At 43.4% G+C, this 22201-nt stretch overlaps 1 protein-coding gene across 2 annotated transcripts; it reads right to left on the bottom strand.

Moving 5' to 3' along the window:
- Nucleotides 1-1290: 1290 nt before the first annotated feature.
- On the bottom strand, nucleotides 1291-20839 carry acsl2 (acyl-CoA synthetase long chain family member 2). Of its 2 annotated transcripts, none has more exons than XM_080499011.1 (20): nucleotides 20786-20839; nucleotides 11234-11478; nucleotides 11008-11122; nucleotides 8726-8790; nucleotides 8528-8629; nucleotides 7387-7486; nucleotides 6058-6236; nucleotides 5901-5933; nucleotides 5650-5701; nucleotides 5419-5492; nucleotides 4996-5073; nucleotides 4769-4903; nucleotides 3855-3989; nucleotides 3159-3327; nucleotides 2975-3063; nucleotides 2777-2893; nucleotides 2173-2316; nucleotides 1978-2079; nucleotides 1826-1897; nucleotides 1291-1743 (listed from the first exon to the last, which is right to left on the bottom strand). In XM_080499011.1, exons 2-20 carry the CDS (start codon nucleotides 11474-11476, stop codon nucleotides 1603-1605), a joined length of 2145 nt encoding a protein of 714 aa, XP_080355137.1. In that variant the 5' UTR covers nucleotides 11477-11478; nucleotides 20786-20839; the 3' UTR covers nucleotides 1291-1602. The 2 variants fall into 2 exon arrangements, 1 of the variants encoding a protein (XP_080355137.1); XR_013936676.1 differs by having other exon boundaries at nucleotides 1681-1743; nucleotides 1978-2060.
- Between the last annotated feature and the right edge of the window lie 1362 nt (nucleotides 20840-22201).

Genomic DNA, 22201 nt, shown 5'->3' on the forward strand with positions numbered 1-22201 from the left:
GGGGCTTTTCTTAATTCCACCAAAACCATATCATACTGTCGTTGCACTCCTTTGTTTCCAGGTAAGAGCTTCAGTATGACCAACGCTCAATACGACAATGCACACACACACACACACACACAAATCGTTTTTGGCACAATTTTTATCAAGCGTCATCTTAAGAAGTCCACTATTTATTCCTTGTTTTGAAATTAATTTGTTGCCCATATTTGTGTTGTTGCTTCTTTTTTTTTTTTTAAATACAGAATGTAAAAGTCCATAACTGTATTAATGAAGGTGCTTTTCTATACAAGAGTTCATGTGGTCATAATGGTTAATTGTAATTTTTCTAACAACTTTTAACATTAGAATGGGTTTTTATGGCATTAATATGACAATCTGTCAGATGACAATGTTATCAGTTGTCATGTCTCATGGTATCATTGTGAAATAAATGAACTGAAACTATCAAGATTTGGCCTGATGAGTTGAGTCGCTGCTTGAAAGCTGAAGGATTGAGTCATGCCCCCCCCCCCAAAAAAAAGTTATTTGCTCCGTTATATTTCCATTCAGTTTTATTTTGCTGGAATTATTCAGCAGTGTCCCGTTTACAAATATTAATAAATGCCGTATGTACAGCTTCGCCTTTCGTTTTTACAAATCACTGTAGGCCGATTAGTATTTATGGTTTAATTAAAGTTTTCTAGAAACATTCTTCAGAAACAGTTAGCTTCTATTTGACAATAGTGCTACAATGACCTGGCAATAAGACACAAATCAACACTTAATGGATCTTCTAAGAAGAGCAATGCCCCAAGTGTGCGTAACAGAGTCCCTTTCGAAATCCTTGCAATGTGGGGAAAAAAAGAAAACAAACTCTTTAACTTGTGGATTCTTAGTAACATTTGTGATTCTCGCTAAAACAAAATGTTTATGTTCCCAGTGAATCGGCGCTGAATTAGTGACGAGGACCAAAGTGAGAAACAGGCTTAGTCAGTGTGTGACCAGTTCACATGTCACAGATATGCAGGGTGTGCTTCACGGAGGAGAGAAACAAGAAGGTGCTGCACATTGGTTTTAGATGATCCAGGAGGCTGTTGGATACATTTGACTACATTTAGAACCCCGCGCTGTTCCGAAGTGGCGTCACCGTCTTGCACGACAAGAGGTTTCTTCGTGTCGTTTGGATTTCCTCCCTGTGTTGAGTGGGTGAGTTACTCCGGCTCCCTCCTGCAGTCTAAACACACACCATTGATGTAAACCCCCCCCCCCCCCCCCCCCCCGAGTTCTAAATTGTCCATAGGTGTGACTGTGAGAGTGTGATTGTCTCTCTGTGCTCAACTGCCTCTCGCACCACGATGGCTGGGATGGGCTGTGGTCCAGAAGACGATGGCTGGACGGATGGATTTTGTCACTTTCAGTCGATGGAGGATTTACCGAACTGGAACCCATATCAACAAGTCACACCGTGCATATGTGTAAAATGTACTCACAGTCGTATGTGCGGTAAAACTTTTTTTTTTTTTAAACACAATCATAATCCAAAAGCCGGTTTTATATGAGGCTCTGACTTTCATTCTCTCCTTGCAGGCCCCCGCCGCTCTGCGAGCGCCACCGATTGAGTCAATTCGCCGTCTTCTTGTACATCTTTGATATCTGCGGATGGAAGACCCTGCGGATGTCGCCGCGGCGGCTTTTAAAGGTGGGCGTGAGAAGGCCGTTGGCGACGCTGAACATCTCTGGGTGCAGGTGAACGTCTCTCACCTGAAACAGAAGCGCGGCTCAACATCAGCGCCTGTCACTTTGTCGCCGCACGTCGGAGCCGACATGTCGTGGGCAGACTCACCTGTTCAAAGGACTTCAGCCCCGCTTCCTTCCCCACGGCTCTCATGTCCTCTAATACGGCCTTTTTCATGTCCTGTTGGAAGTTTAAAAAAAAAGGTTGAGCATTTATCGAGCACAGAAGTGATGTTTTGCGAGATGAGGAGGTTCACACACTGGGTTTTCACACAGCTCCTGGTGGGACCCCACGATCCCTCGCTCCTTCGCCCAGTCGACAAACACCTCGGGGTCGGGCACAACTACGCCGACGAGATAAGACTGGAAACGTGCAACACGAGACAAACAATTCATTTCTGCACCTGCAACGGTTGCCAGTTCACGTCGACATAGTTTGATTTAGCTTTGCCGTACCTCTAAGCTGTCTCCATGCACAAACACCTGCAGCACAGGGACACTGCGCATGTAGATGTTTTCTATCTTCTCTGGAGCGACGTACTCTCCCTGGGCCAACTTGAAGATGTGCTTCTTTCTGTCAATGATGCGCAGAGTCCCATTCTGACACCGGAGATATTTGTTTAGTATAATGTATATACATAAACAGGTGGCAAAGGTGCATTCGTCCACTTTATGATCGCAAATTGTCCTTTGAAGCAAAGTTACAGATTACTGCACACCAACAGGAAGAAATAAATACATTAATATCAATATTGATAATTTAACCATTTGTCAGGCTATAACTTCTAAATCCTTCCTAATTGATTAAAATCTTGTGCTTCACGTCAACATTGATTGTTGCTGTTCCGCGTCACACCCATCGTGAGACCCTAAATAATGTTGGATGGACGCACATATCTTGAAACTTAGCAAAAACATATGAATGTTCGCGACGTCACATTTGAGCGTGTGCACGGTTCGTGTGACCGTGTTTCCATTTCCAATGCGGAAATGATCATTTACTTATCGACGACATCTTAATCGATATTTTCCCCATGAGTGTTATTGTGCGTTGCCTTACTGGGAGCCATTGGCCCACGTCCCCAGTGTGCAGCCAGCCGTCACTGTCCAGGGCCTCAGCGGTGGTCACCGGGTCCTTCAGGTATCCCCTGAACACGCTGGGGCCGCGCATGCAGATCTGACGTGACGAAGCAGCGAGAGACGTGAGCGGCGCGGTTACGCGTCACGTTTTAGTGCTTTTTTTAACACGTCCACTCACCTCCCCCTCCCCGTTCTTGGCGAGATAGTTCATCTCTGGGATGTCGACCACCTTCACGATGTTGCAGGGTAACGGAGCCCCGACGTGACCTGAAAGAGAGGCGCGTTCACTCTCTGAGGACACAACGGCATAAATACTTTAGAGAGAGAGAGAGAGAAAACGACTTAATGGGATTGTTCATCACCTGTGCTGAAGTCTCCCGGCATGGAGAAAGTGCAGCCTGCGGTGCACTCCGTCTGGCCGTAACCCTCGAAGATGACGCAGCCCATGGTGGCCCTGAGAAAGGACAAGACCGTGGGGGAGATGGGCGCCGAAGCCGTCAACACGAGCCGCAGATTACCTCCCAACTTGGCCTGAGAAACAGAAGGGAGACGCTTGCAGGTTTTAATCGCGTTGCGAATCCAAGTTATTTTTAATTCTAACCATCTTCAGCCCTGGTCATATTTTTTCCCATCTGTATTGATCACACCAAGCCAAAATCTTTCAGTTTCTCGTTTGCCTGTGTGCATGCTTCTCCAATACACTCCCACAGGGCCAATATGCTCCGGGTAATTTTGGCATTGATTGCTGGAATAGTTGTGCTTCTCTTCGAAAGTTTGGAGTCAAATCTGTGGACTGTTTGCGAGGCTGCTGGTCGACATGCAGCACCGTGTTAAGTATGACAAAACACAGACAGTTGCAAACGTAAAGTCCGGGATTAAACGAAAATATGTTGCGAAAGACTGAAAACACAGTCGACACACGACTGTGTTATTTGCTTTAACACTAGTCTTGGAGGTTTATACTGAAGAGACACGATCCAGCATGTTAGCGCCGAGCTCTGCAAAGCAACAGAAGACGGGCGGCGCGCCAAAAGGAAGCGGTGCGTTCAGGGACCGACCTGGATCTTGTTGAACACCAGCTTGTCCCACAGGGTGTTGTTTCGTATGATCCCGCTGCGGAGCTCGGCCTGCTTTCTCCTCACGGCGAAGTGGAGCAGCGCCCGTTTGAACGGGGAAGTCACGGAGGCCATGACCTTTATCAGAACCAGCAAACAGAATCGCGTTAAAACGAGGTGGACAGGCTTTGAACGACGTCCGTCACTGTGAAAGTCAACAATCAGTACTTGGAGGTTACCTTTAATCATTTTTTACAGTATATTAGTTGACTCATATTTGATATAACTTAACATATGTAATCTACTTTGACTGTCTGTGCATCTCCACGAGTTGCAGTATTTCCTGATGATGCACTAGAATAAACCACGAAGCAGTTGAATTGAGAATCACATCAGATTTTCTTTAGCTTGGCATTTCTATTCATGAAGAAGGAACGTCTGTTGGAAATATTGGCTTTACAAGCCTCATTTAATCCGTGTCTTGGTTTATATGGGTGACGGCAATCTTATTTGTCATTTATCCGCAAGAGACTTGCTCTGTTTCTCTTCTACACATGAACACACCACGAGTGCAGCCACTATTATTTCGATTCCCGTTCCTGTTGTCAATACGCCGATTCTTTCTACAGAAGCTATTCCTGCTTAATGTCTACATTTGTTTACATAAAAAAGCTATCACAGTGTCCCCCTTTTTATGGTTTCATAGTCAGAAATGTGTTTTGAATGTATGTCGCCACCAATAGTAGAATAAAAGTAATCATTTATGCCATTTGAGACGTAATAAATCCAGTAATGTAAAACCTTGATAGACATTTTTGTACATGTAAATTTAATCCAATGACTTCTATTGACAACAGTTGGCACCAGTTGACTCTGGGTGAATGACGATTCAGACTCTTTCCGTCTGGGGTTCTGACCTGGTCGTAGATGCGATTGAGTAGCCGTGGCACGACGGGGAAAAACGTGGGCTTGAGAGTCCTCATGTCATCCATGAGGAGAGTGATGTCTCCTTGGTAGAATCCCACTCGGGCCCCGTGGATGAACACGGTAAACTGTGACGACGAATAGATTCATTATGGAGTTCGAGTGTAAAAAAACGCACATATACGCACACTGTTCACGGGGAAAAAGGAAGATCAGCTACCTGAATCATCCTCTCAAACATGTGGGCAAGTGGCAGGTAAGAGATTGACACATCATCTTGTCTGATCTCAAACGAACCCTGAAAGGGAAAAAAAAGAAAAAGAAAGAAAGGAAATGGAACGTTAAAATGAGCAAAACACAAGGGAGAGATTACCCTCAGGCAGCAGCGTAGACTGAAACCTTGCAGGCAATCAAACACGTCGTACGGCTTTTCCAATAGCAGTTAGACAGCGGAGTCTTTATACAGGGGCAATTAGATAAAGTACCTCATAGTGACAGGGGCAATCAAACAGCTAATTAATCATACGATTAGACACAGCGGGGAGAGGGACGGTTCGGAGACACACAGACACAAGCAGATGGGAAGTGATGGGAGCTCCGAGGCTGTTCTCAATTAGACAAGGAGGTGGAAGTGTAGACAGACCTCCAGGATCTTAATGACAGAGGAAGTGTTGGAGGCCATATTGCCGTGGGTGATCATGGCTCCCTTGGGCTTTCCTGGATAAATAAACAAGACATTATTGCCGTGCCCCAGTGCAGCAAAGGAAACTACAGCGGTGCCATAAAGAGAGGTTGTTAGTGGGCACTGAAGGACATTTCTCTAATGATGTGAGTGAAGGATAATTATGGAGAGACTTATGAGATCAGACGGTACCTGTGGTTCCACTGGTGAAGCAAACCACGGCCAGATCCTCGGGCTGGGGCGGCTACAGCAGGAGGCAATAAAATATGAGAATATGACAACAAGCTTCCTCCACTCGTAATTTGAGACCTGTTTGCAAGTGAGTGTTAATGATATCTTATTGGACAGGAGCAACCATATAGCTGTCATGCTGGCGTTTAGAGGGAGATTAACTATTTACTCCAGTCGGTTTGATGTCGCAGCTGAGAAGAGGATAAACTCACCACAGGATCTTTGAGGTTCTGCTTGCCCAGGTCCTAAGATGTGGACAGAGAGGAGTTACTCATATCCATTTACACATCAGCATTGATGACCTGATTAAAGGGGATCAATTTTAATGAGTCGGAATTATGAGGATTTTGGTGCTTCCTTCCCGCTCACCATGAGCTGCTCCAGTTTCAAAACCTCCACGTCGCAGCCCCTCGCCCTCTCCGCGAAGGCTTTGCTGAAGTCTTTAAAGAGAACCAGGCAGGACAGCGTCGGAGTTGCGCCTTTCTCTTTGTTCTCCAGCACAGCCGCTGCCTTCTCCTCCCGGTCGCAGAACACCAGCGAGATCTCGGCTGGAACGCACAGAGAGTTCCCATCCGGGTGTGAGAACCTGGTTCAGTTTGTCCGTCTCAATGGATGAAGCGGGAAACAGAAATTTGTCGGAGGCAAAATTGGACAAAATCGTACTGAAGATGGATGAGGTGGATAACCAATCTGGAGAGGTTTTACTTTTTTTTTTAGCAAAACACTCATTACATGTAAACTCCACACATTCAGCTCCCTAACCAGACTCCAACAGGGGAAATGCTGATTGTGAGGCAGGTGTGCCAACCACTACACCACTGTCTGCAGAGAGGGAACAGAACAAACCGCAGGGTCTTCTGTGGACACAGGCGTGATGAAATCCATGTGTCGACGTCGGTTGTATGTTTTGTGTTTCTGTTCTCTGCCACAGAATCAATTTCAAACCTTTCCGACTTTAATAACCGATGGATAAATGACACTCACCACATCAAGATGTACTGAAGACGAGTTATGATTGTAAAACCATAAGCATAACTGTACAGCTTAATATAGACAGATTCGCTTTTGTAAAACCTGCAACAAAACCACGGAATAAAAAATGACATTTAGCAGAAGTGACGATACAACAGAGGACATTTAGCCTCCATTCTCACAGTAAATTGCACACTGCCCCAGGTTTGAATCCCGGTGTCAGCAGGGAGGGCAATAAAAAAGAAAAAAAAAATGGTGATATCTGCTGTGCAAGGTGTGATGACTTCTGACATCAGATTATAACCACAGCTAAACTCCAACATTGGCCATCTGACTGTCACTGAAAGGCCATTAGGCATTTTTTCGTAGCTCATTTTGGAAAGTAAATACATAACTCATCAAAGTTCCTGAACATCCAACCGTGTTGCTTCAACTTATTTCTGGTGCTGCAGTGTTTAGTTGCATTTAAAATCTAATCTCATGCGAAGGATCTTAAACGTTGCTGATGTGAGGACATTTTGTCCAACACCGGCAGTCTTGTGGTTACTTTCTAAAAGAAGATGAATCACAGAATGTTTCAACGAGTACTTGTTGCCGTTTCACATCAGTGTGTCAGTATTTAAACCAAAAAGTACCAGCGTACCAAACTACGAGTTCTATTAGCGGTGATGGATTTGATCCGAGAGGTTTAATGGCGTGTTTGTTTCCCTGTGCAGGATTTCTCACCGAGGTTGAGGATGTGGATCATCGCTTCCGGACCCAGAGTGTCGTACAGAGGAACCACAGCCATGGAGTAGTAGTAGCAGGCCACCTCTGTAATCATGCACTGTCACCAGCAGAGGGAAACAAAGCAGCGTCGGTGAGTTTAAATTCATCTACAACCCATTAACTGTGCACTCCTGCTGGATCAATTCACATTTAGGAGGTGATGTGTAACCATTGGCGTTACCACGCATTTCCTAGAAACAAGCCGAACCAATGCTGTAGGTGTCGACTGGTCTAATTAGACTTTGGGGTCTGATGGAGCAGAAAATTGTCTCTCACTCGCAGTCTTCACAAAAAGAGCAGACCTGGCCTTTTCCTGACAGAAATATTGAGAGTTCCAGAGCAGCCGCGCTCCATTATGAGCCGCCCCGGAGACCCACATTCACCACCAGCAACCTGCTCGCAATATGAATGGCGGCGCTTTCAGGACAGAATGCTAAAACTAATCATGTTCAAGTCCGGGAAAAATGTGATCCTGAGCTCTGAGACGAGACAATCTCTGCATAGACGAATGACGATACATGAACTTCTGTTCAAGTGACATGCTATTTCACATTATCAAAGTGGTTTGAGGTCGTCTGCAAATTAATCGATCAGAGAAGAGAATCGTGCAAAATTTTATTTACCTTACCAACGGAGCTCATTTTCCCCCATTTCGGCTCTCGACACACATCACGTGATCGGTCACATTCATTCATTCACACACATAATCTCACATGCAGATTAACACAACACGCATACCACTGAAGCCAATCAGGATTTTAGTCAGCAGGTCGTAGCTCAACTAAGCTGTTTAATAGCAGTGCTGTTTGTGTTCTGGTACACACGATCTTGTTGAAATTGTGACGTCTCAACTTGAACTTGTCAATATCGGGACATTTCTGATTGGCCTATGACCTAACCGACCACACGCAATCCCCTAAAACTCACTGTAAGCGTCCAAAAGTTAACTCGACTCCACCAGCTTTCTTTATTACTGCATGCGGCATCGAAATCTGTATCTGTGAGTTTGTTGGTCACGCTTTAAAAACTGTGATCCCAGTTGAGCCAACACATTAACGTAGGTGTACGTCCCACCAGGACGTCCTGAGGGGGTTCGTACCTGTGGGCAGTTCTGTGCAAATATGCCAATAAACTGCTGCGGGTTGGGCTGGCAGCCTTTCACCAGCAGACCAGAGCCCAGCTTGTGTGCCTGCTCGGCCACCTGAGGAGTGCAGAACAACACAAAGGTAAAGATCGAGACGTGACACAGAGAGGATGTGATGACCGCATGGGTTTATTTACTGAAAGCATGTCTGACCTCATTGTAGGAGATCCACTCGTAAGGCTGATTCGGCTTCCTGAAGCCCAGGCACGGACCGTCCCCTGAAGGATAACGGAGTCAGGACAGTTCAAGCAATTCCAAATTGTCTGAGGTAACATTTGTTTTTGCTTTATCTGAACAACAGTAGAATTTACGGGGTAATATAGTAAATTCTATAAAACTCACCATCTCTCTTCACACAAATAGGTATATTTAATGGTTCTGATTGGTTCCTATTCTGCATCATTCAAATAATTTATTTCAATTTAATTTTGTCTGGTAATGTTTTGAATTGTAAACCTTAAAGCAATCAGGCTTCCCTGCTCAGACCAACCGGGTTTAACTTCAAATCATATATTAGCCCATCGACACAGTGAAGCTGGTAAAAGTACTCCCACACGTATGAGCTACATATGCAGGAAAAGGATAAAGGGACTTCCAGTCTCGGGATACATCATTTGTCATATTCACCCACGCACTACGCACAACGGAGAGCGCGTGCGGAGAAACGCACGTAGTTTGGGAGAAACTTGAGGTTCTGGGTTCTGGGTTCTGAGCCTCCACTCAAACCAGGAACCGTCTTTCCACAAGTCCAGAATGCTAACTGCTACATCACTGTGCAGAACCTCCATAAAAAAAAAAAGCTCATTTTAATTTATGTTTCTGTCCGAGTTAATTATTTACAGGAATACATTCTAATTAGAGGAGAGAGAATAATTTATTCAGGCTCAACACAAACATATTGATTTACAGTGTCTAGCATTTATCAATACTGGTTGTTGCTCTCCTGTCTGAGCGACTGTCATAGTTTTTTCTACACGCTTCAATATCACCGAAATGCTTTGAGGCACCAAGGTTAGTCTCACTGAGGAGGATCTAATTAGATTGTAGTGATGACCTTAAAGGTCACATAGCCTCACATTAGTGTCAGTTTGGTGAATATATTGATGTCTCATAGTGTATTTCTGAACCAGTCCTCCAGGCCTGGGGATGTTATTTTGGAAACGTTTATAAACTGAGCCCATGTCAGAGCAATTTGAAAACTCAGAAAATGCAAGTGGGTTTTGTGTGTTTGTGTTGCAAGTCGGGCTTCATAACCTTCAACGAAAAGCCATGAGACTCCAGGCAATTTTGCTCTGCAACTGATGATCACGACAGCTCTTGTTGTAGTTAAAACAATAGTGGTCTGATGTTGTACAAAGAGCGAGGATTTGTGGATTGAAGCCGTCGCCATGACGCCAGTGGCAGAAATTTGAAGACCAGCATCTCACTGCATGACCCTGAACGAGACACTGGTGCTTCACCGTAATAGTTTCCAAGGAGTTGAATTTACTGTGTCCACATCCTCCATACAGAGCTTTTTATTCACTGAACATCAATACTGCAATAACAGTGGCCTCGCTTTGAGACATCCATTTATGTCCTGGCAGCGCCAGTGTTGTAACGGCATGACGTTATTTTCTTGTGTGCAGATCTTGTTCTCATTGCTCCTATTCAGTGGAGATTGATATCCTGCAGTCAAACTCACTGAAACACCAAAGTTTATGAAGTCCCAGCATAGAAGGGGCTCATAAGTTTACTCAATTTGAGCAGCGTCTCGGAGCCAAACTGCACAAGTCATGAGCCGTGGTGCTGGATGCTCAAAGGCTTTCCTATGACATCTCAACGTTAAAATTGAATGTTGAAGTAAGAAGACAACAAACCATGCAGGACCTAGATTAACTATTTCTGCTTTAAAAGTCCCATATTTTGCTAAATTGACTTTATACTGGTTTTCCAACAGAAGCACGTGTCCCCATAGGGTGTGTACGAAGCCCCAGACGTGAAGAAAGTCTGTCATCTCGCTCACGTCCGCCACTTTTTAGCGACGAGATTTCCCTTTCATGATGTCATGCAGGGGAACAACCACTCCCCGATGGTAGTGGGTACTCCCTTTGACCGCCCCACGAGTTGCTGAGCTCTATTTTTATATACAGAATCATCAGTGGGCGCCATTTTTTTCTTCGTGCAAAATATAGGATAGGAGAACTGACACCGCTCATTAGCATTTAAAGGTACAAACACAGAAACGACCTGTTCTCAGTAGAGCTCACTGGATTGACTTTTAGACTGGTTGAAATTCAGGACCAAGGCTGGATTTTGGAAAATACAATTTGAATACAATATTGTGGGATCTCCTAGTAAAACTGTTTAAAAACTGTATCGTATGGGACCTTTAATAACCATAAACCTGAAGCTCATCATTTCCCCTTGAATAAAAGGCATCTTCTTTGAATTACCTGTAATGGCCAGGCCTCTCTGGAACATGGCGAAGGCCGTTTTGACGTCTTCATAGTAAAAATACAGCAGGGAGTCGCTTTCATTCAGAGCCGATCGTCTGCAGACTGGATCTCCCTGCAACAAACGGCACGGTCACCGAAACCTGAAAATGCTCCTCTGACCATTTGACGTGCTGATCGCACAGGTCTGACGCCGTGAAGCCGGCAGGAAACACGATCCGCTCACCTTGATGGCCACAGACTGGGCTTGTAGGTCACACGGGGGACGCAAGGGTCGAGGGCGGGTCACCAGCCAGTAGGCGGTGAGGGAGGCCACGGCGCCCAAACCCAGGAGAGAGGAGGACGACAGAGAGAGGGAGGGCAGGGAGAAGGAGGGCAGGGAGGGCAGAAGACCCCAGAAGTCCTCCGATTCAGACCCTTTGAGTCCGGCGCTGGAGTGAAGCGATCGAAACCACTCCTGTAAATGCATCGCTGAAACAGAAAATGTGTGAGAATTACAGGCTGCAGATCCCCCCCCAAAAAAAAAAAAAAAAATGCAGCCGTGGTCTATTGTCTGCATTTGTTCTCTCGAAGCGGAGACTGTAAAGTTGCATTGCAAATCGACAGATTTTGGAAAGTTTCACCAACTGGTTCACTTTGGATTTGAAATTTAAATGTTGCTACCCAATTTCCAGCTTCAGTTTCAGAGGGTTTTTTTTTTTTTTAAAGAGCCATATTCAGTTTAAACTAAACACTGAAGAAAGTTTCATATGACCTCAAGTTGTTTTTAAACTGTTCAATCAAAAGTAAAACAGATTGTTCTCCAGTTCTAGATTCACATTGTAACCATAAGCTGAAATATGCATAAACAAGAACACATTTTATTATTTGGAGATTAAGTCTTTTGTAGTTGGAGGTAAAGATAATCTCAATTTTTACTCCTTGGCTTTTAACCATGTTTGAGACTCTATGCCTGGTTTAATTGTTTAGTCTTTCCTGTATTTTACGATTTATTATAATCTATTGTCTTTCACGTGAAGCACTTTGGCTTCAAAATAAGGAAACAGAATCACACTGACATCTTCCCCACACAGAACAAACTACAAAAACCTATATTTCTATGAAACAGCCTCAAATGTTAAACTGGTGTCAAACATGTCATGTTATACTGACAAACAAGTTTTTTTCAGTTTAACGAAAACATATGAAAACAGAAAGCAGGACTTGTTCATATCAGCTTCATAAATGACTTCATCAAAACAGCAGAAAATTAATTTTCTATCAGTCAACTAATTGACTGACTAATCCTTTCAGCACTTTAATCTGCCAAATAAATAGACCAAATTAATGTTTTTAACACAGAAGCAGCTTTACATCAGTACACTTTGAAATGGGCGGAATTAATTATAGAAAAGACTTAATTGAATTAAACTATAAGTTAATTGCACGTTCATCATTTAATTCATACGTCTGTGTTCCATAAAATAAAACTAATCTCACAGAGACTGGAGAGTAAACAGTGTTTCTGGGATTTAGCGCAGCTTTCCTCTCGCATCATCAAACACGCAACAGACAGAAGCAGACATATTGACCTTTTTATCAATGCGACATCATCGTTCTATCACGTCAAGACGAGGCGCCAACTTTTTTTGATGCTCAGACCGCCAGCGACTCGCGTCTTACGTCACTTTAATCAGACTTCAATCATCCACAAATATGGATCCACAGATCTTGGATTGAATTGTCCGTTGTATACGCTTTCTGAAAACTGCGAAACGGACGATGACGCGTCTCATTCAACGGTATTCAGCAGAAAATATAATTCGACTTGTGAAACTTTGTAATCCAGGCTGTGAGGAGTCTGGACAGGAAGCTGAACCGTGCCGGGCCACGGGCTTGGCACCGCTCGGACAGCGAGGAGAAGAAGAAAAGGCCTTTGGGCTCCAAACAGAGACGGGTGGTGGGTGAGGGGGGGGGGGGGGGGGGGGGGGGGGGGGACACCAGGAAGTAATAACGATTGGCCTAGCAGAAACAGGCACTGAGGTTACTCTCAGTCATGTCCTGCTGCTCTTTCATCCAACAGGGAGAGACCGAGTACAGTAGCAGACAGCATGGGGGGGGGGGGGGGGGGGGGGCAGTGAAGACCACCCCAAATCACTCGCTGCCAGAGACTTTATTGTTCATATCAGGAATGAATGAATGGAGGGGGGAGGGTCAGGTGAAACCGGAGAACGATCGTGGTCAGCCACGGAAACAAACTCGCAGCCTTCAACTCGCTCACAGAGACTTCTCCCTGAAACCCTTCATTCCTCCGCCTCCGGCGACCCACTGCATCCACCACCAGGAAAAGGAATTCACCTCACTGAATAAATCTGTCCTTTCTCACATCCCCTCCTCAACCTCTCACCCACTTTCTCCCCCCACCCCACAACACCCGATAGGACCCGTCTTGCGCTCTCTCTTCTCGCCAGGGCCAAAGTTACACTGCTTCCTCTCTCCGAGACGGCTGAAAGCGTATAATCTGCTGTAAGCAGCAATTTATGTGAAATGAAGAGGATCATTTCACACTTTACACCTGCTGGTGCTACAAAAGCAGCTGGTGATCCCCTTGAGTCCTTTCAGGAGATAAATAAATAGAAAACAAAGGCCTTTATCAGGCCTGACATGGAAAAAAAATGACGGTCTGTTGTGAAGGGGGCTTCCTGTAGCCCCTTTCTGTCTCCCTCCTCTGCCTCCCATTCATAATGGCTATTGTCGAGGCCCAGACAAGGACCATTGTGCTCACGGCTTTTGCGCTCTGGAAGGCATCGCACCAAAGAAGCTGTAAACGCATGTGAAAACAAACTGCAGGAAAACAAACACACCTCCAGTCTGTGTCGATTCCTGCCAGGGGAGGGAAACTCTGAATATTCACAAAAGCCACACCTGCTAATAATTGAAATGGAGACGAAGGCACGTGTGCAGTGGAGTAATATTGGAACGTCGAGGAGCAAATTATATAAAAAGAAAATAAAATTTAGTGGCCTCGTGCCCACTGGTTGCCTGCAAAAAATGCCATAAAACAGCAGAACGCAGGTTCACAGGGAGTCACCAGGCCAGTAACAGACGGCCTGAGGCCGACAGCATGTCTGAGCACATTTCCTCCTGCTGACAAGCAGCGGCAGAGAGGAGAGCGCTTCACAGAGCCGCTGTATGACAAGAACCTACTGAAATAAAAAAAATAATAAAAAACTGGTTTCCAGACATTGTTGGCACATCACTGAATTCCTATTTAAACTGTTGGGTCACATTGGGGTAAACAAGCGCCTCGGAAACGGTGATGTTAAAACATCCACAATAGATAGTATTGAAACTCAAGAGATGTGAAGTGTTGACATGACACTTCATCAAGGGAAACAGAATCGTGGGCAGCAGTTCTGGAATGGAGGGATGGAGATCAGCTTGGAGCGATCCACACAGACTATGGAATCACCAATTAACCTCAAACACAGGAATGGATTTCAAATTAGGCCCATTACGAATCATTAATCTCGCAGTATTTAACAGTCAAATGAGATATGTGTTAAAACCCAGAAAGGAGCCAGTCGGGGCTGGAGTGGAGAGGGAAAACTGACTTTTAACAAGAAAGAGAAGTGCAGCGGAACCCGACTCGGATGCTGCAGCCATCTGCCTCAAGCAGTTGGTGTTCGTCGAAAGAGAGAACAAGACATATCAGATCAAGAGTGTCTGGTAGATTAAGACGGTCTGAATTCTAATAAGAGGACATCGAAGCCTATTTCACTGTCAGCATGAGGAGGAGTGCTTGCCGGGGAGACGTCCCGATCATGACACCAGTGACTCGTGAAGAGTTGGCAGATCGAACACTGTGAGTGACGAGGACCATGCTGCTCACACGTGGCCAGGACATCGTGCTGGGCTCTCACTACGGCCGGATGGGCTCAGAAAGGCCACCGTTTCCGGCTGGAAGTCCAAACCGGCAGCGCCGAGCCGACATGCGACGACGCGGCATCTTTACTCCCGCCCGATCACGTCGTTACTTTGCCTTACGACACAACAAGGCGCCTCGTTGCTCACAAGCGTCGACGGCGATCCTCAGTTCACCTGCTGACGCACTCCGCAGAGAAACTGCTTTTTTTATTCTGCTCGCTTAATCTTTAGCCCATCTTCAGGCAGACAAAGAAAACATGAAGGATTAATGATGCTAAACTGATATATTCTCGTATCGGCTTTTTAGAAATGGCAGTTTTGAGAAAGAAACTCTGTCTTCTACTTCTCAGAACACTAATGTGTTTTTCTTGTTTCTCTTCATCAGTTATTGTACAGTGAGCCTTTTAATACAAAAAATAAATATATATATATGATCGTATGCATGCAAGACTGGTGTCATATTTCGAGAATATTTAGAAGTTTTCAACAATAATATGTTCCATTACTGGGCTGCAGCACTCAGGATGCAAGTACAAGCTTAAATAATCCCTATAAAGAATTAGAAACAGAAATGTATAACATTAATAGTCATTTTAAAAATGTGTTAAATATCCAACAGATATGATCACATAAGTGAATGGCATGAACAATTTTTTATATATTTTTTTTTATTCAATCAGCACCAAACATTCACCTAATAAGGAACAACAGATAACAAGAGACCCCTGTAAACCAGAGCATACAAATTAAAGTGATTTGAATGAAGCCACAACAAAAAAAAAATCAAGTGATGCAATATTTTTGGGGGGTTTGGTGATGGTGAAGTTAAATCCAGAAAGAATCAGAGCTGCAGAGACATTGAAATAAATGGATTTTGAAAAACTACTAAACTACTTCACTCTGTTTTATAGAAAGGGAATCTTGAATCTACAAGAGAGATGGAGCTTCACAATAGCATTAAGGTCGATCTTCTTCAAGCCATTTAGTAAAACTGTCCATCAGTTTTTTACAAAAGTGTATCAGGAACATATTGAGCACAAAAAAAAAATTTTAATTCTCCGAAATCGTGGTGGCCTTTTATCATCTATCGAACGATTTCTTTTTCAATCGAATTTCCTGCAGGTGTAACATGTTTTCAAATAAATGGAAAGTTGACTCCATGATACATTTTTTTTAGTGTTTTATCTCTAATAAAATGAAACCCATCCGTTTTTTAGCAGGTGCAGTAGTGCATCACCACTGCCTGCCACACTTGGTAGAAATGGAGCCTGCAGAGCAACCTTCAAAATAAGCAGGCAATAATTCATTTTCCTGCTGCGTTTAAAACTCTGGCGGGAGTAAATTATTTTATTGAGTGCTCAAAACACTGGAGCATAACAAAAAAGAAATCCTTCATCCTGAAGAGAAACTGGAAATATTGATTTAGTGAACAGAATTAAATATTTATCTTTGATTAAAGACAAATGTTCCCATGCTGAATCACACAAACTGTGAGAAAGGTCTCAGTACAGTAGTTTGCTGATGGGAACAATTTGGGGGGGGGGGGTGGGTGTTTACCCCTGACCCAGAAAACCACAGGAGGTGACACATAAAGAGAGGGGGAGGAGGATTTTATAGGGGAAACCGGGGGCCAGAGCATTTTTTTTTGTGTGCAGCAGTGAAGTCTGCACATGCTCAGAGAGGTGATGGTGTGATCGGAGGGGAGAAGAGGAGAGAGGGACACGTGAGGCCGGCCGGGCCGAGGGAGGGGTGGAATGACTGGAGAGAGAGAGAAAGAGAGAGAGAGAGACAAGACACACAAACAAACACACACAAGTTACAATGACGTTTTTCTTGTGGAGGGCAAACAAGGCGAAGAACAAATGAGAGCAGCCACACATCCTGCACGTAGAAAACACCTTCTCTCTCCACAAGATGACCCCCCCCCCCAACCCCCGAGTCTGACATTCACTGGAAACCAATCGGGTGCTCTGACAAAACAATGGCACCATTTGTGTGTTTTTGCTTTTTCTTCCCAAGGCTAAAGTTTTCAGTTTCACTTAACCGAGCAGCACCGGATCCACTCCGCAAGGTCAAACCACACATTTTAGCTTTCCCGTCTCACTCCGGAGCCGGCGAGGGTTTTCTTTTAATTCTGCACGGCCGAGCACGTCGACCCCGGACGACACGACCAACAAGGAAACTGTCAGAGGCGCACGGAGGGATGCCAGAGGGATGACACTGCGCCATGTGGGCAACTCTAAACATGCCTGAGTCAAAGTACCTACTCATGCAAGTCGCATTGCAATTCTCAAGCAAAATCTTTTTTTTTTTTTCTAAATAAGAAGTGACAGACTGCAGTGTTATTCAACTAAGCCGTACAGTTCAGGGTTGAATCGCTCTCCAACCATAATTATCCTCAGCTTTGACAAAAATAAAACTGCAGCCCTCGGCTTAAAATACAGCAGCGCACATTGTATAGCCAGTGTTTCTATAAGGAGTTCAGAAATATGCTGAGAAAAAAAAAAAAAGCACAAGATGAAACATTTGAATCATTTGAAGACTGTAGAAGGCAAAAATCATTTCATATGGGCAACTGTTGACCTCAGTAAATTAAAATCAAAAAAGAGAGGTATTGAATCTCAAGTCTTAGCTTTTTAGACATTTTTCGGCCTTTCATCATATAAAGTGTAAAATGGTATAGAAAGTTGATGAAATCTGTTCTTCGGTTTTTCTAAACTACTTTTGGCACCAATCCGTCTTTTAAGGAGCATCAGCAGTTTTCTATGGTTCTTGTATTCTGTGTTTCTTATTCCATCAGATGCACAATTTCCTCTAAACCCAGAATTGCATTGAATTCTATGGTAGCATTTGGCCATTACTTTATTTTTGCACACAATTCTTTCATTCTCGTTGGTCGTCTGTCCATCGGCAATGTATGACCAGTGGCGGCTGGTCAACAGAGGGCACCTCTGGCCAGAGCTGTTCAGTGATTGGCTTAAAGTTTCTACGAGATGTTGAGAAAGAAGACAACGAGCGGCGAGTCTCTGATTATTAACTCCGTCACATCGCTTCTAATTTACCGGTTTGAAAGAAGAAATTTGGCCGAAAAGCTGCAGAACAGGTTCAGCTTTTTGCACCATTTTTTTGGAGGTTTCAAATTCTAAAATGCTTTGAAAGATGAATTGATGTGTTGTTTGAAAATATACCTGATATACCTTTTGTTTTCCCTAAACTCAGACTAACTATCATTTGAAGTAAACCAGCCCTAAAACACATTCATTTTCTTAAAGGGACTTAATGAAGCATGTGCTTGTATTTGTTTACAAGCATGTTAATAAAAGGGTCTTAATAAGTGTCTACTACGAGCTGTTTCAAAGAACTATAATGTTACAACGCGGGTTGATAATGAAGAGCCCCACCTAAGAAATATATCACCAGCCGCCACTGTATATGAATAAATCTATTTCGCCAGGAGACGTTAACATTTTTCATGAACTCACTCTTGCATGTCTTAATGATGAGAAAACGATGAGCCGCTGCTGTAGATAGTTCATATCATCCTCGTATCAATGGTATTTCAGAGTCGTGCTGTAAAAAGTAATGATTCAAGTCTCATGGTGACGTGCAACATTTAACCGCTTTTTCTTTTGAAGTGAATCAAGGCAGTCAAGAAGGTTACATCCAATCGAGGTGAAAGTTAAAGAGGCAAAACGTATCAAGGTTCCCTGCGCTGGTCACAATGTTCTTTATGTTGCGATCGACACTCACACCTGCTCCAATAGGAACATGGTGGAACGACCAGCCCTCAGGACTGCTTTCACACTTAATGACAAAGTAGTAACAAGAACACGAAGGCGTCGCCTCCCAGAGATTGGAGGTCTGGTAACCACAGAGCCCATTTCAGGTCAAGAAACCCGTCTGAGCCTTGTAGCCACCAGAGGAAAGTCACAATGTGGTCAAACCCTCTTGGCAGTGGGGTTTACGTGAGGCGAGTCGACGCCACGTGACCCAGTACATCTCACAGTAAAGGTCACACCATCATCAACAAGTCATGCTTGAGCATTAAAACGCAAACAGACAAAAATAAATAAATAAATATATAATCAGTGGTTTCAAGTGAATATGCAAGTTTAATGTTTTGTATTAGTCATGTGTTCTTTCAAATAACCCAGAGCAGATTGTTCAGTTTCTGGTTTTTAGTCATTCCTCTTCCATATTTTGCGCTCTGTGGCCACCAGGTATGACGTTTTTGCATTTTTTTTTTTATCACATTTTTCATGGCATAATAATCAGTTGCGGTTTTGTTTTCCATATTTTACTGTATGTCATTTTGGAATTTGCATTTAAAATGCATGAGTTCATGGAAACCCTCTTTTGAGGTCCATCGGGATTGTGATTCTTTATATTGACTAGATTGATATCACAATGATAACATTGCGACAAACTGCAGGCCCGCAGGTGATTTGCTTTTCCGTAAGCCTTCATGTCACATTGATCCATTGACCATTGCACCCTGACCTATGGCTTCAGCGCAGGATCTTCTCTCAGAGAGCTTTTAGTTCTATTATACTCTGGAGGCCTTCCTCTTATACGAGACGGGCAGGTTACCCATCCTCAGTGAGTCGGGATCCACTTCACTACCATGATCGGTGACCTTGAATCCAACGCAGGCGTTAGAACATGGATGAAAGGAGCGCATGGATTGATGGTTTCGTTTTGTTTTTTTCTCCAACTTCAGCTGGTTGTGCATGAAAATCTGCAGTTCTTATTCTTTGTCTTGACCACATCTCCTCAAGTTGTGTTACTGCATCAGTACTGGAGTACCCAACATTATGGCTGAAGAGCAATATATGTTATCACCTCCTGCAGCACGGAGGAACAAAGAGAAAGCATTGTATTTACTGATCCATTCAGATGCTTTGCCTTGACGTTCTCATGGGAGTGCTCTGAATACAGGCTGCTTGGAGAAGTAAATGCAAGTCCTTGTAGTTGTGGAGCTACAGAAAAACAACAAAGTGACACAAAAACCATGGAAAAGCTTTTAAAGCTGCTTGTGCAACTTCTGTCGCAAGTCAATTCGTGAACTTGTGTCAGTATTGTTACAATCATGTTTTCCGTGTGCTCTGAACTCTGCACCCAAATACAGGTAGAACAATCTAAAAGTCAAATTGACGTCAATGATTGTACAACTATTTTGCCAGGTTGGTCTGTCTTACCTGCACTTCAGATTGTACACAAATAATGCTACAATTGAAAAATTCAATAACGGCTTCTGACAGTCTCCTTTAAAAGCCAAACGGTGTTACAGCTTTATAAACTCCACAGAGGAAAAGGGCAGCAACATTGACTTCTGAACAACAAGGCAAAGCGATTAATGTTGCGAATGGATTAAACTGGTATTTCAAGATGATCGGGGTCTAAACATGCGCAGAAATGCCTGCAAAACAAAGATCAGTTAGAAATATAGACTTTCTTTAAGCGGATTGAGCAACATAACTCCCATCCAATCCTCACGTGCAGAAAATCTCAAGACTCTCAAGCTGCTGCACAACTTCAATAAAACACTGCATTTCTTTTTTTTTCACAGGGTTCACGGCATAATTAAATAGTTGTACTCAGAGAAAGTTGTTGCTATAAAGAGTTTAAAACCGAAAGCTTCACGCAACAGTATCCTAGCAGCTTTTCATTTTCTCAAAGACTGCAAACAAACCATGAGCTCTGCAGAAGACCCATGGAAAGACTCTCGGTGCGCTGCAGACAAACTTTTGTCCAGAAAGTCCCTCCTGAATCGCAGCCGCATCTGTTTTCACTTTTTGTTCTCGAAGGAAAACAAAACAAAATAAAAAGTAATTCAAATCAATTAAAAGCAGAGACACTACATGAAACTCACCTTAATTACACGCAGGCCGTTTAATCTCGTCTTGAAAGCACCCCCGAGTCAAACTCCTGCACAACATCCATCGGCAATTTATTCACGCGTCAAGACGCACGCGATGCAGCTCCACTTCCGGTGGTGGCCTTCAAAGTAAAGGTAAACGCGACCTTCATGGGGAAGGTTCACCCTACAAGCCATTAAAAAAAAAAATTTAACTCATGTGGTATTTATTTATTCCCCCACCTTGAAACAGAGTACATAACATTTCCACCGCTTAACTCTTTCATGATAAAAGCAGAAATATTTTGTACTACTAAAATGCTTTTAGTTTGGCATCTACTCTGTCTAGCTATAGTCTGGTTTTCCACTAAAGACTATTTTGAACAGATTAAGACATAAATGTGTGGGTTTTCGTTTTCTTCAAAAGGGGGAGGGAGGTTTCAAATATTTTGAGTTGCCTCCAAGTCTTAACTTTAAACTTTGAAGTTTTTCTCTGTTTCTATGTCATAAGAACCAAACAATTACTACCACAATTCACCACAATCTCAACATAAAGCTAATTTTAATGATACCTTCTGATGCAACACACAGTGAAATGTCAACAACTAAAAAATGTCACTTATTACTGTTGCACGTTTTTATAAACTGCCACCGACAATATGGCTCTGAGGTTAGTTTTTCTGCAAGGAGGTGGCTCTGGTTCATGGCAGCATCACAGATGTCTCAGCTCGGGTCTCAGTGTTGTGTTGTGTCTGCTACTCTTTAGAAAATCAATGTTTTCTTTGACATTTTTACAGTTTGCTTTGTGGGTTGTTTTTTTTTAAAACACTGGATTGGGGCCTCTCATTAAAAAAAATTTACTTGTTAGGCTCAATTTAGTGCTCAAATCTTCAAGCAGTATTTCAGAATATAGATGTTTATGTGCTTTAGGTCATTCAGTATTCCATAGTGGTCATAATTTGACCCTTTGAAATATTATTTTACATTGTACCATAATCTTTATCATATATATTACATTTGTTTTATTTTTCGTGTAATCTTCCCATTGTGTCTGACTATAGATAGGTAAAAGGGAAGAGGCTACTAAAGATGATGCTGTCCAGTAGTACCACAAGTTTGGACATTTTAAGTCCCCTTGATCGAATTATAGATGATCTTAATCAGAACAAAACTTTGTGTTATGTCATTGTCATCCACAATATGTCACATCTAAAAAAAGGGAGACTGTTCTCAACAGATTGCCGTCCCCAATGCTTCAGTCCACACAGCCTCCTGTGTCTTTCAGTTCCTTTCGTAGGAATTGAGCTTTTCTGGAAAACTGAACCCACGCTGACATCAAACACAAATCATGTGCATGGTTTCACTAAACCCTCGAAAAAGTGTAGCAGGCATAAGAAGAGAGCGAAGGCAGGGTGAAACAATGTGTTTCTT

The sequence above is a fragment of the Blennius ocellaris genome (genome assembly GCF_963422515.1).
Source record: "Blennius ocellaris genome assembly, chromosome: 7".
In the NCBI taxonomy this organism is placed as follows: domain Eukaryota; kingdom Metazoa; phylum Chordata; class Actinopteri; order Blenniiformes; family Blenniidae; genus Blennius; species Blennius ocellaris.